Genomic DNA, 17586 nt, shown 5'->3' with positions numbered 1-17586 from the left:
AGCCCACCCCCACCCGGGACTGCATAGCCTCTTGTGCCCTCCTGTAGGGGATGGTGGCCTGGTGAAGTACCGCATCCTGTCCGGCGCGGAGGGCAAGTTCGAGATTGATGAGAGCACGGGGCTTATCATCACCGTGGATTACCTGGACTACGAGACCAAGACCAGCTACCTGATGAACGTGTCCGCCACCGACCAGGCACCGCCCTTCAACCAGGGCTTCTGCACTGTCTACATCACTCTGCTCAACGAGCTGGACGAAGCCGTGCAATTCGCCAACGCCTCCTACGAGGTTGCCATCTTGGAGAACCTGGCACTGGGCACCGAGATCGTGCGGGTCCAGGCCTACTCCATTGACAACATCAACCAGATCACCTACCGCTTTGATGCCTACACCAGCGCCCAGGCCAAAGCCCTCTTCAAGATAGATTCCATCACGGTGAGGGATGGCACAGCAAGGGTTCTCTCTGAGGGCAGGAAGCTCAATTCCTGTAAAGCTAACCAGCATTCATTGAGCTGCTTCTCTATGCCCAGCACTCTTCTTTGTCATAAACATCCCCGTAATACATCCCTTTAATATGCAGGGATAAGGTAAAGTTTATACGCAGGCAACCTGCTGTCTTCTTGTTACTAGATAACGAAAGCTGTGCGAGTCATGGTGTTTCCCTTTGTACCGTGGCTCAGATATAAATTTCATGCCTCACTGCAGTAGCTAGTAGTCTTCGTTAGGTGTCTGGTGCAGCGATGTCTTATCTACTGCCTGGATCTTACTCCTCCATCTTTGCGTTAGTGTGTTTTCTCTCAGAATCTCTTCTTTGAAAATAAGCACAGTAATAATTGCTACAATGTGCCACACCTTGTTCTGGGGCATGCTGGGGACACAGAGATGAACAAGACCCTTTGCAGCCCTCAGAGAGCTCTCAGGCTAGGAGTAGAAGTGGGAATAATCAAGGATGCAGGTCAGAGCATCACAAGGGAAGAGATGAAAAGATCTACAATAGAGGTGTAATGGAGCGCCTTCGGGGCCCAAATAAAGAGAGTGATCGTACCTGGCTGGGGAAGCGGGAAGCCTGCATGGAAGAGGTAATATCCGAGTGGGATTGAGAGAGAAGTAGGATTTCAGCGGACAGAGCTTCACGGAGAAGTTATGCCAGCAGAGGGAGTAATGTGAAGGTGGGAAAGTGGACAGGATGTCCCAGGTTGGCAAGGAGTCTAGTTTGGCCAGGGCACAGGACTGCTTGGGATACGATGTCACTGCCCATCTGACCCCCTCCCTGCAGGGTGTGATCACCGTCAAGGGCCTGGTGGACCGGGAGAAAAGCGACTTCTACACCTTGACGGTGGTGGCAGACGACGGCGGCCCCAAGGTGGACTCCACCGTGGTGAGTGGATCCCCGGCCGAGAGCCCCACGGGTACAGCCTGTCACCGCTCCAAGTTCCCCCAAACTGACATCTTCACCCAGCATGCAGGCAGGCAGTGGGTGAGGGTTTAGGTAGCCCAGGAACGGCACTGCAGCCGGCCATGCCACACCTTCCCGGGCAGCCTGGGCAGGGCTGAGACCTCAGGTGGGGGGAGGGGTGGCATCCTCCACAGGCCACTGCTTGGAGTGGGGCTGGAAGAGCTGGGACTGCTAACCGTCTGCATCTTTGCCTTTTCTCTCCCTTGGCCACCTCCTGCCGCCTCTGCCTACAGAAGGTGAGTAGCCCATGGCTTGGTGCCCTCCCCTGTGGGTTGTCTGTGGCCAGTGCTGGCTTGGGCACTGTGTGGCACTGGGCCTTCCTGCCTCTCCTGGGGGAGAGGGCACATGGACAGGACTGCAGCTGGTCCCTGCTCAGACCCCTCCCAAACTCCCCCACCCATCCACTCTCATACCTGAGCCCAGGCCCCTCCCGAGCACGAACTCCACGTCCAGCTCTGTCCCCTCTGCCCTCCTTGTCCTGTCTAGCACCCCCCCCAGTGGGTCCTGGGGTGGGCACTGCACTAACAAGGAGTGTGCGGAACACACAATGGAGGGAACACTGAGGCCTCATCCCAGCTCTACTCCTCAACGGCTGTGTGACAAGGCTAATTGCTCAACCTCTCTGTGCTTCCTTTCCTCGGGTCTAAAGTGGGTATCATACCAACTGCCCCGCTTTCCTCAGAGGATGTGACAGAGCTGGCCGATAGGAAGCCTTTGTAAACTAGGAGGGGTGATGGGAGCGGGGTCTGTAAGGGGGCCCCCTTCCCTCTCTCGGGGTCAGCGTTAGGAGTATGTTACAGTAGTCGTGTGAAGTGGGGCGCCAGGGCCAGGGGAGTGTGGGCAAGGGCAGCAGTGGGCATATGGTGTGAGTCACTGCCCTTGAGGGCTCTAAGTAAAGGCACAGAGACCTTGTGAACTTCGGGGAGGTTGACTGCTGAGGTCAGAGGTGCAGACAAGACTCCTAGAAGGGTAGAGAAGTGGTGACCTCAGGCTGGGGGTGGATATGAAGGTGGGCCCCAGGGGCGGGTCATGGGGTGGAATCCTGCAGCGATAATGAGAACATTTAACCATCGTTTCGGCTTGGGCCCCAGCCAGGCAGGTCTGAGGCCATCTGTAGACCACATGGGTGTCCAGCTCATCATCAGCCTTGGTTACAGCCACGTTTTCACCCCTGCTGAGTCCTTTTCACCTTAGCCGGAAGGGATAGACCAACCCGGTGTCCAGGCTAAGAGCCAAATGCAGCTGCTTGGCATCCTGTGCCCCATGGCTCCCTCAAGGTGCCGGCTCCAGTGGCCCTGGTTGTGGCTTGGCCGTACCCAAAAGGCCCCTCCATCCACGGGGCGAGCCGGGGGTGAGCGAGCAGCAGTGAGCCCCCACAGCTCCCCTCGACCCCCCCGGGTCCCTGAGGGCAGCCAGTGAGCAGGGCCCTCCGGTGGTAGATGGTGGGCACGTGCCCTGTGTCCCACAGCTCGTGGCGAGGCTCCTGGTCTTCCCCACCAGAGGGTCTAAGGCTCAGGGGGTTAAGTGGAGCCCTCTCGCAAGCCTCGACAGCCTCGTCCATAAAATGGGCCCAGTCTCCCCTCGCCCCTGTCGTGCGGAGTCGGGGGCTTGAGGCCAGGTAGAGCCTGGTGAGCAGTAGGGCCGTCCCTCCCCAGGCTGCCGAAGCCCCCCGTGGACCAGGCAGCCACTTCCTGTGCTGGGGCTGGCGAGGGCGTTTCAGAACACACACTCCTCCGTGGGCCCCTGTATTGCCCCAGTCCCTTCACCCTCTTCCAGGAAGCAGGACCCACCCCCCTTTGTTCTGCCCTGGCTTCCTCTCAGAGGCTCCCAGGGGCCACTGCCCCAGATACACCAGCCCTGTCAGTCCCAAACTTGTTGGAGGTGCCAGGGTGGAGGCAAGCTGAGGGGCCTTTTAAAGGCACCACCATTTCCTCTGCGAGGCCGGAACCCCCAAACCACAGCTCACCTACACCTGATTCCTCCTCAGCGCCAGCAGCCCCCATGGCCCTGAGAGGGGTGGGGAGGCAGCAGAAGGGGCAGGCTGGGCGGGGGTGGCTGGGGGGTTACTCAGAGCCATAGGAGCTCTGAGTACCACCCCCGGGCTTTTGAGGGATCAGGGAGGGAGATTTGGGCCCTGAGACCCTGGGTGGGGACAAAGGCCCATAGCTCATTCCCGTAGATCTTGGTACCTGCCTTCCTAACGCACTCACTGATGCAGACTCCCCACTGTTGGGAATACCTCATCAGAGCAGCAAATGTGGAGGGAGCACCTACTGCGTGCCAGGCTCTGGGTTGGGCTCAGGGTACATACAATGGGAAACCAAAATCAGACGTGGCTTCTGCTTTCACAGGCATAAGATAGAGTAGGGGAAAGACACTAATCAAACTACCACACCAATAAATATATGCCACGAGAGAGCAGATAACAAGGCGTCGGGGAAATCAAGGAGGGCTTCCCGGAGGAAGTGACTCAAGCTGAGCTCCTCAGAAAGCATAGGAGTTTACACAGTAGAGAAGGAAGAGCATTTCAGGCAGAGGGAACAGCAGGTGCAGAGGCCCTGTGGTGGGAGGAAGCATGCGGAGTCCCAACAAGGCCTTGACCAGAGTGAGAGAGTTTGGGAGGGATCAGATTGCAGGGGGCTTGTTTGTTTTCTTCCTGAGAACAGGGTGGTAGACATTATTATGCCCATTTCACGGGTGAGCAGACTGGGGCTCCGGGACTCCACAGAACTCCCTGACCAAAATTTATGATGGGTGGGCAGCGTCTTGGCAGGTGAGATCCTGCCTGTCTGCCAGGCCAGAAGCAGGACAAGGACCACATTTGTTGGCTCATTTATTCCTTCCAGCCTCCTGATTCTGTAGGTGTTCTCGTTCCTACTTTCATCTGAGGAAATGGAAAATCAGAGAGGTTGAATAACTTTTGCCAAATCACACAGCTAGTAAGTGGTAAAGCTGGTCCTGCTGTGAAGCCTGGGTTTGTTGCCTACAGTTCTGACAGCTGCCTGAAATATGGAAGCGTGGCTAGAACTGAGAAGGGGATAGTCCTGATTAGGAAGGAGGGGGGATGAAGTGGAATCTTCTCTGAGTCGTGGTGAGGTTCCACAGGCTCCCCATGGAGTCCTGTGCACACCAGGAGGCAGGTAGGCCTGGGAGCCCCGGAGCCCCAGGCCTGGGGAAGGAGAGGATGGGATCTGGCCTGGAGCAGGGTGGTGGGAGAAGGCCTGGCTTGGGATTGCTAGAACCTGAGCCTCCTCCCCTCCCGCCACACTGCAATCCCCTCATCAGTGAACCCGAGGGGTACCTACGACTCTGGCTGTGTGGCCCATGGCCATCCATGGGCTGGAAGCTGCACCCCCAGCCAGGCCTTCTCTCCAGGCTTGCTATTCAAACCCTGCAGGAGAAGCCTGGGCTGCAGACACAAAACAATGTGTTCTTTGCGTGCAACTTGCATGTTCCCTGTTTTTATCTGGTAGTTGGAAATTCCCCTCTCTTCCCCATCTGCCCTCTCCCCACTGGGACCACCAAGCCACCTTGTGACCCCTCTCCTGCTCCTGAGCCCTGTTTCCTTTCCTCTAATCTAAAGGTGAAAGTGAAGAGGCCTTTGGGCAATATCTGGTTGCCAGATGTGTTTTAGCTGGCCCACAAAAAAAATTTGTTTTTACTATCACCACCTAATTCCACATAAAAATCTGGATTCCTAGTTCCTTTTGAAAAACAGGAAGCTCTGCCCGTGCCAGGCTGACACACCCTCACGGATCTGGAGCCGAGTAGCCTCCGTTTCCTTTAGCCAGGGCCCGTGCCTTCCGGTTCTCCAAGGCCCCACCACCTCTGAGTCCCCCCGCCAGGCCCCAGCACTTGAGTGTGTGCAGCCCTCCCCCACCAGACTTCCAGAAGAAATGCGCTCAGGGCCTCCGTGTAAAGTCAGGGTTGGCCTAGGCAGGCTCTGAAAGCTTGCTGACCTTCTGGAACTGATTGGAGGTCCGGTCCCCACTGGGCCCACAGCGGGACCCTGTGTTTGGGGTCAGGGAGGGGAAGAAGGTGGGAGGTCTCTGGCCATGTTCACACGCAGGTCTACATCACTGTGCTGGACGAGAATGACAACAGCCCCCGGTTCGACGTCACGTCCGACTCGGCCGTCAGTGTGCCCGAGGACTGCCCCGTGGGCCAGCGCGTGGCCATTGTCAAGGCCCGGGACCCCGACGCCGGCAGCAACGGGCAGGTGGGCACCAAGTGAGATAGTCCAGATCTGCCCTGTCAGTAGGGGCTCCCACAGCCCCGCAGCCGGAGGGGACCTCCAAAGCCATCCCCTCCCTGAGCAGGAAGCAGAGTCATCCAGGCTCTGCCGGGCCCTGAGCAGGTCCGCCCTGCCCTCACCGCAGTCCATGGTCCAGGGAAGGAGACAGAGCTGTGCAAGCTGTCAGCCCTGCCTGTGTCCAGGGAACACGAGGCCCAAGGCTGGCCTCGGCTCAGTCCCCGTGGCAAGCTGAGCACAGAGGGGGTTTAATTTCCCCAGTGACTCCTTGGTCACCTCATCCATGAACCACACAGCATCTCACCCCTGTGTGCCAGCCCTGGGCCGGCCCTCCCCACGAGGACCCAGGGCCCCAAGAGATCACACTCCTCCCCCTGCTTCTCAGGGCCCCCTCCCTGTCCCCTGGCAAGAAGTGCTCCCCACCACGGCAGGTTTGGGCACCCCCTGAGCACAAGGAAGAGGGGTGACAGAGCACACCAGTCTTCACACCACTTTGATCTGTCCTACAAATTGAGGTGTATTTCAGGAGGTTTCCACTGGTTTTTATTTATTTATTTGCGGTACGCGGGCCTCTCACTGCTGTGGCCTCTCCCGTTGCGGAGCACAGGCTCCGGACGCGCAGGCTCAGCGGCCATGGCTCACGGGCCCAGCCGCTCCGCGGCACGTGGGACTCTCCCAGACTGGGGCACGAACCCCCATCCCCCGCCTCGGCAGGCGGCCTCTCAACCACTGCACCACCAGGGAAGCCCTCCACTGGTTTTTAAATGCTTGCACACCTCTAGGGGACCAAGAGATGCTGGCTCTGGAGATGGAAGCCTATGGGTTCAAATCCTTGTTCTCTTGGGCCCTTGCAAGCTGTGTGACCTTGCCAGTGACTTCTTGTTCCTGAGCCTCCTCTCTGAGCTGAAGAGAACAGCTCCCTTTGACAGGGTCGCTGTGAGAGCCGAAGAGAGCCCGTGTGACACCAGGGCCGCGCCTGCTCCCCGCAGGGGGGCTCAGTGCTTCCCCGCCCTGGGAAATCTCATGTGGGACTCGCACCTGGCCCCAGGCCAGTATGCTTGCATCCCCCCCACCCCTAGCCTGTCATAGGCCCTGCGCCCGCTCTGTGGACCTGCCACCCTCATTTTGAAGGATGTAAGCACTTCTGAATAAAACACATTCTTCTCACTCTCCCAGGCTGAGCAGAGGGCTCAGGTGGGCGGGAGGGTGCTCCCTGGCCTGGCCAGCTGCTGGTCCTCCCCGCTTCGTCACCCCTCGCCCCTCATCCTCTCTCTTCCCTTACAGGTGGTCTTCTCCCTGGCCTCTGGCAACATTGCCGGGGCCTTTGAGATCATCACCACCAACGACTCCATTGGCGAAGTGTTTGTGGCCAGACCCCTGGACAGAGAAGAGCTGGACCACTACATCCTCAAGGTGAGCGCCAACTGCCTTCCATCCCAAGAGAGCTCAGCCCATCAGCACGCCCTGGCTTTCAGCTTCCTGCTGTCACCAAGTGCCGTGGGCAGGCAGAACCCCTTAGGACCAAGAGCGTGAGTGAGGCTGACCTGGAAAGGGCATCCTGGAAGGGGTTTCTGGACCCAGAGCAGGAAACAGCAGAGGTGTCTGTGCCTGCTGCCAGAGCCGGGAGAGAAAGCCTGGCAGCTGATAGAGCGACTCCTCCACAGACACAGTGTGACCTTGGGCAGGTTGTTTACTCTGTCTGGGCCTCAGTTTCCCCTCTTGTGTAATGGGCAGAAAAACCTGGCTTCCTCTGCTGAGGTGAGGAATAACGAAGACCACCACTGTTGCTGAATTGCTGAGGCTACCGTGTTTCCTGAGGGGTCTCTGGGGACCCCAGGGCCATGCTTCTGCAGGCGTCTGAGCTCTAGAACACTTTCTACAGGCCTCCAGGAAACATCAGGGCTCCTAGGGACAGGCTCAGTCTATGGTTAGGACTCCAGCTCATTGCCCAAAAGATTATTTGAGACTGTTCCTCTATTGGCCAGAGACCAGGTCTGAGTGCATGGAACAGAGGCCTTGAAGCCAAAGGCAGGAGCCCTGGGTCTGGTTGCAGGCCCAGGGTCACAGTCAGCAGCAGGATGGGGAGGTAAAGACCGTGCACATCAGAGTCAGATTGCAAAGGACGGTTACCAAACAGACAAGTATTGGGCAACGGTTGTTTGCAGCATGGAGCAGAAGGTGAAAGCCTTGGGGAGACCCCAGGGGGCAGGGGGCAGGGATGAGCCAGCAAGTCTCTCTGGCCTCTCAGTCCCCCCCACGCCCACTGAACAGGCAGCCCATTTGGACTCCATATTGCTGATCCTTTTAGCCCTGACTCCAGTCATCCCCCTCCTCGCAGGTTGTGGCATCCGACCGTGGCACCCCTCCACGGAAGAAGGACCACATCCTGCAGGTGACCATCCTGGATGTCAATGACAACCCCCCGGTGATCGAGAGCCCCTTTGGATACAATGTCAGCGTCAACGAGGTGAGGGTGACTCTGGTGCCCATATAGCTGGACGTCTGGAGTGGACAGTGGGTGTGAGCCGACCGTGAAGCACCTGTTTAAATATCTGCCTGGGGACTTCCCTGGCGGTCCAGTGGTTAAGACGCCATGCTTCCACTGCAGGGGGCGCAGGTTCAATCCCTGGTTGGGCAACTAAGATCCCACGTGGTGTGGCCAAAAGAAAAAAAAGAAAAAAACGCATACTTATCTGCCTGATCCACAGTTTGTCAGATCACAGAGATGGGGTCGTGGCTTACTCATTCATGATTCTATCCCTAACACCTAGGCCAGGTCCTGGAATGTGGTAACTTTTTGTGGTTTGGATGGAAAGGAGAGGGGAAGAAGGTGGCCCTTCACCATCAACAGGAAACTGAGGTTTACCCTGGGAGAGCTGCTTTTAAATAAAACAGCTCATTTTTTAAAAATGGTATTGGAATATAGTTGATTTGCAATGTTGTGTTAGTTTCAGGTGTACAGCAAAGTGATTCAGTTATACATGTATTCATTCTTTTTCAGTTTCTTATATAGGTTATCACAGAATATTGAGACCCTGTGCTCTACAGTAGGTCCTCGTTGATTATCTAGCTTATATAGAGTAGTGTGTACATGTTAATCCCAAGTTCCTGATTTATCCGTTACCCCACATTTCCCCTTTGGCAGCCATAAGTTTGTTTCCAGTATCTGTAAAAACAGCTCATTTTTTACTCATAGTAGGATTGAGTCATGTCAGGAGAATTTTTGCCCAGGCACTGCTGGGTGTCATGCCCGGTTGGACATTCATGAAGGCCTCCCTCAATTCAGACCCTGGCTGTCCCACTGACTGGCTGTGTGATTTGCACGCATTCCGTCCTGGCGCCTCAGTTTTCTCATCTGTGAATGGAGTTGGCCTAATCTGTCGCATTATGGAGAGGATTTGATGCGTTCACTCAGGCCCCCGGCATGCAGCAGATACCCACCGAGTGTTCGGCACCGTCATCTTTATCTTCCTCCTCGTTGCCCCAGGGTAGTCAGGGCAGAACTTTCTAGAGGTCCAGGTGCAGCCCTTGGGCTCTCAGGAACAGGAGCTAGACTTTGCCCCAAAGGCCTTGAATCTGGAATGACCGCTTTCCTGCTCTCCCCACAGAATGTGGGTGGGGGTACCGCTGTGGTCCAGGTGAGAGCCACTGACCGTGACATCGGGATCAACAGCGTCCTGTCCTACTACATCACTGGGGGCAATGAGGACATGACCTTCCGCATGGACCGCATCAGTGGCGAGATTGCCACGCGGCCTGCACCACCCGACCGTGAGCGCCAGAGCTTCTACCACCTGGTGGTCACCGTGGAGGACGAGGGCACCCCTACCCTGTCGGTGAGTGATGGGGCGTGGCCTCGGGGAGAGAAGGGTGGGGGAGGGGCAGCTCCGCCTTCTGTGTGACAGGGACGAGATGGGTGGGAGTGGAATGCCACGCGCCGATGAGTCCTCCACAACTCCTTTATCGCGTCTTGAGTCCATCAGTCTACAAGTATTTATGGAGGGCCAGTGTGTGCCAAGCTAGGGTGTCGGTTCACCCACCTCTGCAGCCACTCAGCCTCTATTTAGCCGTGTTTGCTTGCCCAGTGCAGCTCTATGGGATGGTACAGATTGAGCCTGAACCTCAGGGCCTGGCCAGCCCCCACTCCGCCTGCCAAGCTGTGCCGTGTACCTGTGGGGCCTCTGTGCCAAATGGGAAAAGGTGCCCTCTGGCCTCTTCCCCTGCATCACGTTGGTGTGACACGCTGTGGCAACACATCAGGGTCGGAAAGCGCTGGCGTCCGTGGTCCAGTCTGATGCGTGAATGGGTAGGGCCACTGCCCAAGGCAATGTGCAGGGTCCACAGAGTTGCAGAAGGAGGCGGGGCCTGCAGGGCTGGATGGTGACGCCGCTGTGTGGGGTGATGGGCTGGGGGATGACGATGTCTACTGTAAGCTGGCTTCGTGATTGTGAGCAAGTCAGAACCTCTCTGAATACTGGTTTTGTCATCTGTGAAAGAGAGATAATATCTCCTGCATAGGTGGTGGTTGGGGAATTGAGTTAGCTCTTGTCTGTGGAAGCGCTTGGTAAACCTCGAGGAAGAGGAGTGTATCAGCTACCTATCGCCACAATGACCCTGCATTATAAACCAAACAGAGAGGCATAAAACAACCATTGACTTAGCTCCAATTCTGCAGGCTGGCAATTGAGACCTAGCGGGGTGGTTCTTCTGCTGTCAGCTGGGCTCCCACATGTGTGCATGGGCAGCTGTGTGTCGGTTGGATGGCTGTTCTTTTGGGGGTTGGCTGCCCATCAGTTGGGATAACAGGGCAACTGGTATAACAGTTGGGATAACAGGGCAACAGGTGCCCTGGGATAACAGGGCACCTGTCTGTCCCCTTTCAGAAGGCTGGTCAGTGCTGGTTCTCATGGAGCCAGAAAAGGTCCGGGGGAAAGAGCAGAGCATGCAAGGCCTCTCAAGGCCCAGGCTTGGAACTGGAACAGGGTTATTTCTGCCACATTCTGTTTGCCAAAGCAAGTCACAAGGCCAGTCCAGGTTCAAAATATGGGGAGATAAACTCTCTCTTTTGAAGGAATGAACTGCAAAGTCATGTTGCAAAGAGTATAGATACAGGGAGGTGTAAGGATTGGGGACATTTGTATAATCTGTCTACCCTAGGGACCCTGATTGTAAATGAGGCCTCAGCTCTATCCTTCTGCCCCCAAAAGGTGACTCTCTTGGATCCGGTCCTCTCCTTTGGCAGTGGCACTGTGGACTGTGGGATCAGAGCAGGCCTGGGCGGGGCTTTTTATCTGGAGTGACTCTGGGGAGGATGGTGGAATTAGGTCAATCCCAGAAAACCACATTCTGAAAAGCCCAGGATAATACTAATCACTTCAGCCAGTCACACCCAGTGGGCCAAACGGAGACACAATTACAGGGCACATGTAACTAACTGAGAGGAGGACAGGTAGGGGTATCGTTTATTGTGGCGACATGGAGGGACTCAGTTTTGACATAACCCCTCCCTGCCTGCACCTAGCTTCAGAGTGAATCATCTTCTTGGTCATCTCTCCAATAGCATTTACAGATGTGTTTGACTACAAGTAACAGAAACTTAACTATGGATTTGTAAATAAATGAGAATGCATTTTTCTCACATAACAACAATCCCAGAGAGAATTACAAACGTTGATTTCATGCTCAGTGATGTCAGAGCTAATGTATCTTGGCCTTTCCTTCATGGTTGCAAGATGGCTGCTATAGCTCCAGCCATCATGTCAGAGTTCAAGGCAGGAAATGACAAAAAATAATAAAGAGCTATGCAAGCCACCTCTGCCCTTTGGCTAATTACTTGGGGGCCACATATAACACTGCCTCAAATAAAAGCAGGGCTCTGTTAGTGAAGAAGAGGTGGGCAACTCATGGCATCCGCCATGCTGCTCTTTTTCATCCTGACCTAGGCCAGTGAACACACCACTCTTACCCCCACTCCCCACCCTCCTCTATAACACATAGTCCTAGAGTTTTCCAGGGAGGCAGATGGTGAGACCCACAATATTCTAAGACCCTGAGTTCAGGAGGCAACATCTGGTTTCCTTTTGGTCCCCAGAAGAAATGAGAATTAGAGAAATGTGAAATCACCCTAGCCACATTTAGCCACCCCGAATGGTGGGCCACTCCCCAAGCAGTCCCTGCAGAACTTGGGACTAGTCCCCATGGCCAGAAGTTTCATCTGTTGACCAAACTCTCCTTAGAGATCCACCCTAGCCTGGTGGAGACCTGTGAACACTGCCTTCTCACACGCGGGCCGCTGACATTCTGGCCCTCCTTGAAGCAGGTCTTGGCCTGTTCCAGCTCCCTGGTAAGAGTGTGGGAAGTTGGGTGGTGAGAAATGCAGTCTCCCTTTGTCTACCTTCCTCATCTTGGTCATCACCAGCTCTGCTCCAAGAAAACAACTTCAGGATGACCAAGATCAGGAATTGGGTATATGTATATGTGTGGATATGGTTCCTGGGCTGTACTATAATAACACAGACAAACAGCATCAGGTACCAGCTGGAAAAACATTTAAAGGAGAAAACTTTTAAGTCAAAAAGTATCCATCCTTGGGCTTCCCTGGTGGCGCAGTGGTTGAGAGTCCGCCTGCCGATGCAGGGGATGCGGGTTCGTGCCCCGGTCCGGGAGGATCCCACGTGCCGCGGAGCGGCTGGGCCCGTGAGCCATGGCCGCCGAGCCTGCGCGTCCGGAGCCTGTGCTCTGCAACGGGAGAGGCCACAACAGTGAGAGGCCCGCGTACCGCAAAAAAAAAAAAAAAAAGTATCCATCCTTTCCATTTTTTTCCTGCTTCTTGGAAAAGATCACTTTTATTTGATTTTTGTTGGTGACACCACAGTGAAGAATTACAGGGACCACAGGGGCATTGTTGAGAACTTAGCACTGGACCATATTTGTTCATGTATTCATTTATTCATTCAGCCAGTGTTCCCTGAATACCCTCTATGTGCCAGGCCCCAGAGATACAGAGGTGAAGGCAGTGCGGGTCCTGCCATGATGAAGTGCAGCTGAGTAAGGGAGGCCATGAGGACATCCCTGTGCAGGGCCAAGGTGCAGATGGGGCACTGAGAAGGCCTCGGGGAAGACTTCCCGGGGCAGGTGATACCTGGGCTGTCTTGTCAGTCAGTCACAGTTAGCACAGCAAAGGGGGAAATCATATCCTGGAACTGGGCATCGACCTGAGCAAAGGCCTAAGAGCAAGTGGTAATCCGGGGTGGGTCCAGGGAGCTGCAGGTGGTCTAGACCCGTGGCAGCATCCAGCGCCCAGAGCAGGGCTCTGTATCTACATATCCTCCCCACATTCTGTCTGGGGCAGGCCCCAGGGGCCGGTCCCAATACTTTCCCAAGTGCCCCCTCCACTCCCTCCTGGCCCCGCTAGGCCAGGGCCCTACAGCCAGTGCCCCTCCATGATTGGCGTTTGTCTCCGAGGAGTGCTGGACCCTTGAAGGTTTGCTGCCACTGGCCAGGCTGTTACTTCTGGGCAGTGAACACTCTGGGGTCATGAGTGCCCCCAAGCCAGAGGGGACCAGAGGAGGGACCTTGTCTGCTACTGGGCAGATTTCAGTGGCTGAGTGTTGAGGAAGTAGGATCGCTCCAGCGTCTTCTAGACCAGCCAGAGCCCTGAGAAGCCTCAGACCAGCCATCTCGAGGTTCCAAGAAAGTTCACCGTGGTTTAATAGGGGTGCATACGTCTGTCCAGAGACGCCCGGCAGACCCACACGCCGTCCTCTTGTTCCCACCTACAAGTACCTGCCTGGTTCAAGCAAGCCCTCGCTGGCACAGGACCAGCCTTCCTGTTGGACAAGGGCAAGTAGGAGTTATTCATTCATTCATTCAACACCAAGTAAGTGCCAGGCCTGTGCTAGAGGCCAGGAAGTCAGAAATGAGTTGGACACAGATCTGCCCTCAAGGAGCCTACAGTTAGTGGGGGAAGTGGACACATAACAGAGAGTTGACACTCTAGGATGTGATAGAATGCTAGGAGGTCAGAGCCAGGAGCTAGGGAGGGTTCTGGACAAGGCATTTGCATCCATGTCTTAAAGGCTGAGGCTTTCTAAGCAGGGGGGTGGGATTCGGCTACAAAGTCTCCCTAAAACCAAGAGAAATCCTATATCCGAGGCCTCCCATCTCTTCTTTTCTCCCTAGGGTCCCCTCCCCCACAGTTTCCTGAGAGCAGAACATTCCTGCAAGTAGCCCAGGCCACCCCACCCAGCTCTCAGCCCCGTATCACCCAGAGCTCAGAACAGCTGTGCTGCAAGGGGCATCCGGGCCCGCCTAGGCCTGTCACACAATGGTGTGCGCCCAGCAGGGGAAGTCGTAGTACAGCCTCGGCCCTCTGCCTCGCTCCAGGCCACAGACAGGGAGGGCAGGCTTGGGGGAGGGGTCCAAGTGGCCGTCAGGAGACCCCTGCAAGAGGAAGGGCTGGGCCCAGGGAGGAAGGACGGAAGGCAACTGGGAGGTCAGGAGCTGAGCCCCAGGCACAGAGGTACCTTGGCAGGGGGATGGGGAGACGGAGGTTCTCGAGGGGGGCCTCCCTGCCGTGCGAATCACAGCCAGAGGTTAGCAATCCCAGATAACCAGCCCTGGTTTCTCAGGCTGGTGGGGACCTGCAGAAGACACCTGTCCAGGCAGAAAGACAGAAAATCTCCCACCAGCCGCTTCTGGTACAAGAGCCGCCAGCAACAGCCCCACGAAAGTCTGTGCGCAGGGGGTGCTGCTCTTGGCAGCTCACGTCATATTTTTAGAGCCGAGGCTCCTCTGTTGATTAAACTTGGACCCTGCTGCTGTTTGTGAAGCCCGCTTCCCCTGGCTCAAGCTCAGGAAACCCCAGCCCGGCCCCTTCCCTGCGCTGCACACCAAGTAAGCCGGCCTTCTCTGGCCCAGCAATGACTAAATTCAGACCCTTCCTGTAGCCCTGCTTCTTGAGAGTGTTCTGCAGCTGCTCAAATGCTACACATGCAACTGGTTCAGTTCCTCCAAGAGACCCTGGGGCTCTGCAGATAGATGAGTTTCTCCCTTCCCCATTCCCCTCCCGCAAGCAAGTGGGGTGCACGGGCCGCCATGCCCACCAGGAGTCCTGTGGTTTCAGGGCTGCCAGGCAGGAAGGGGAGTGAAAAGACTGATGTGGAAGGAGTAGAACCACGGGCTTGTGGGCACAGGTTCATCCCCCAGGGCCCGGTATGTACTGTGAGCAAGTCCAAGTCCTGGCCTGTGATGCCACTCGCTTCAGTGCAGAGGAAGGAGCACAGACCTGGGAAGCAGGAGACCCAGGCTTCAGTCCCAGTTCCGCATTCAACTGTGACAAGACGCAAACCTTTTGGAACCTCAGTTTCCCTATGCATTAAATGGGACAATAAAACCTTCCAGGGTTTTCCAGGGGAGGGGTGGGGAGGAGTAGGAACCAAAGAAGTAATAACACCTGGTAAAGCATTTTGGAAAGCACAGTATTATCACAGAAGAGGCAAAGATATGGAACATGTACTGCCCTTGCCTATCCTGTGCCCAAGGCATGCATTGCTAGCGGATGTCAGCACTTTCCCATTAAACTATATTGATACTTCAGAATCCCTCTTAACATATATTCCAGGAAGCCATACCAAGAGATCAGAATTGCAAAACAAAATGAAACCCATGCCCGTTGGCCTGCAAAAGCTCAGGGCATCATTGCTGTTGAGGAGAGAGCCCAGACGAAGCTGCTGGGAACTCGAGCTAGCCGAAAGGCAGAGGTGACCCTGCCGATCATGCGTGGTCCAGAGGACAGAACCCTGGCATCCTGGTTCAGCCCCTCACCCAGTGGCTGTGTTTCAGTCCTCAGCTCTACAACCAGGTCCAAAGAGCAGGCTGTTATTGGATCCCTACCATAGAACTCACAGAATAGTTAGGGAGCCACAGCGTCCGTGCAGGAGAGGTGAGCATGCAAAGCGGGTACAGTGAATGCCCAGTGAAGGGGCTAGATGGTCAGTGCTCTCAGTGGGCTGGACAGGTGGTGATCAGGGCTGTGAGTGTCAGGTTCTCGAGGGGACTTTGCACCTAGCCTCCTGACTGCCAGGCCCAGTTCCTCTTTCTGCCATTGTTATTCCCTCTGAGTTCCCTGAGCAAATCTTAGCCCGGCCCCCAGCACAGTTAGGCCAGCCCTGGAGAGCTCTAGCTGTCACCCAGGAAGGCCTCTTCAAGGAGGCAGGGCCGCAGAGCCCCAGCTGGGGTGGAGAGTGATAAGACCTCTGCAACCCCCAGCCCCACCTCGTCTTCCCAGTTCCCTCACCACAGAGCACTCCGTGAAGAAGGCGACGCATTAGCCCCTCTATCCCAGGCTGCCGCGTGTAGGAGGGAGCTCTGGCCAGGCAGGAGCCAGGGTATCCCCAGGGCTGGTCTTTACGACAAGTGGCCCGGGGGTTCCTGCACACCTACCCCAGTCCATCACCACAGACCCCCAGGCAGGGCCAGCCTGATCCAACAGCAGCATATCCAGTGGCCTCTGCAGTATGTTTTCAGAGAGGGTCAATTCCATCCCCTTAGCTTATCACTTGACGGAAATAAAGGCTGGAGATCTTTATTAAATGTGATCAGGAGATAGGTTACAGGTCCCAGAATTCCTGATACATCTCTTAACAATGACTTAGTGCCTAACAGTGACTTAGTGCCTAAAAGCACAAATTTCCCTCCCACGGCCTCAGGCAGTGCCGTGATCCGTGAGCTTCCTGCCTCAGTTGCACCCTGCCCAGAAGGCCCAGGGCTCCTCCCAGCCCCCTTGGAGGCGGGCACCGTGTTCTCGCTCCCCTATTACGTGCCATGCACCCCAGCCCACAGGCACTGAGCCTGTAGGAACCGGCCACCAGAGCTGGCATCTCCAGAGGCGCCACCACCCTAGGGCGAGCACAGAGGGATACCCTAGTGCCCTGCCCCTCCCCACAGCATCAGGGAGGGTGCCTTTAGGGTTGCTAGGGGCAGGGCGTGTTGTCATGGATGAAGATGGAGCCTGGAGCTCAGAGTAAATTTCACTGAAAACAGGAAACCACGAAGCGATACGTTCACTAGTAAAGGGTCCAGAGAAGGAGAACTCGAGGCCATGCAGGAGGAAGCTGGGGAGGAAGTGTGGTGTCTTTCTGCTGCGGGGCCTCCGCCCTCCTCCACACAGAGCAGCTGGCCCTAGGGTCTGGCAGCCAGTTTCTTAGAAGTTGTCTCTGCCTTGAGGTTAGAAGCTGAGGTTTGGGCCAGGCCAGCCTCCCCGCTGGGCAGGAGCATTCTTTCTGCGCTGGGGCGTGAGGAATCTGGTCCATGGGCTTGTCCTTCAACCCTAGGGGTAGCCTGGCCCTGCCTCTAGCAGGTATCAGCCTACCCATCCCTGCTCCCTGGGCCCCCACAAGCTGTGAGAATAGCGCCCTCTTTCTGCGGCAGCTGGCACTAAGAGTCCACAGCAGCAGATGAAACCGAGGGGTAGATCCCCAGGGACAAAGCAGGAGCCAGGGTTTGGCATTCCGGCCACTGGAGGAGTCAGTGCAGAGTCTCGAGGCCCGAGGCCCGCGCCCACCTTCTCCTCAAGGCCCCTGGGCACAGCTAGAGGCCCACGTTGACCTACGGTCTTGGGCCTGAGAAGGGAGATTTAGGAGGCAACCAAGGGGCTCCCTGGCTTCAACTGCAGGCCCGGGGCTCACTGCTGCTGGAGAGCCTCGAGCTGTTCCCTTCTCCCACCCCAACTCCCATCCCCAACCAGGCCAGGCGGGCTTCTCCCTGCCTGCTGGGCCCTTAACCCTGGCCTGAAGCCCTGGCTCTCAGCACCCAGGCCTGGCTCAGCAGAGCCAGCGTAGGCTGCTGGCAGATGAATGCCCAGTTGAAATGACGCCC

At 56.2% G+C, this 17586-nt stretch overlaps 2 protein-coding genes across 5 annotated transcripts in view; both read left to right on the top strand.

Annotated features, from left to right (window-relative positions):
* Positions 1–8203, top strand: part of LOC101316782 (cadherin-23) — a 387052-nt gene extending 378849 nt beyond the window's left edge. Inside the window, exons 32-37 of the mRNA XM_073793692.1 lie at positions 48–436; positions 1278–1478; positions 1691–1693; positions 5527–5676; positions 6994–7122; positions 8048–8203. Of these exons, the coding sequence (XP_073649793.1) occupies positions 48–436; positions 1278–1478; positions 1691–1693; positions 5527–5676; positions 6994–7122; positions 8048–8203 (1028 nt within the window). The remainder of the gene's footprint in view (positions 1–47; positions 437–1277; positions 1479–1690; positions 1694–5526; positions 5677–6993; positions 7123–8047) is intronic.
* CDH23 (cadherin related 23) overlaps positions 1578–17586 on the top strand; it is an 86745-nt gene continuing 70736 nt past the window's right edge. For 2 of the 4 annotated variants that reach the window (XM_073793509.1, XM_033841625.2), the window contains exons 1-5: positions 1581–1693; positions 5527–5676; positions 6994–7122; positions 8048–8176; positions 9318–9545. In XM_073793509.1, coding sequence (XP_073649610.1) covers positions 9420–9545 — 126 coding nt within the window. In that variant the 5' untranslated portion in view covers positions 1581–1693; positions 5527–5676; positions 6994–7122; positions 8048–8176; positions 9318–9419. Of the gene's footprint in view, positions 1694–5526; positions 5677–6993; positions 7123–8047; positions 8177–9317; positions 9546–17586 lie in introns of all 4 variants that reach the window. The other 2 variants (XR_012326601.1, XM_073793508.1) reach the window with 2 other exon arrangements.

This window comes from Tursiops truncatus, chromosome 16 (genome assembly GCF_011762595.2).
Source record: "Tursiops truncatus isolate mTurTru1 chromosome 16, mTurTru1.mat.Y, whole genome shotgun sequence".
Taxonomy (NCBI): domain Eukaryota; kingdom Metazoa; phylum Chordata; class Mammalia; order Artiodactyla; family Delphinidae; genus Tursiops; species Tursiops truncatus.
Note: the sequence above shows the minus strand (reverse complement) of the source record. Positions and strands in the feature narration are given on the sequence as shown.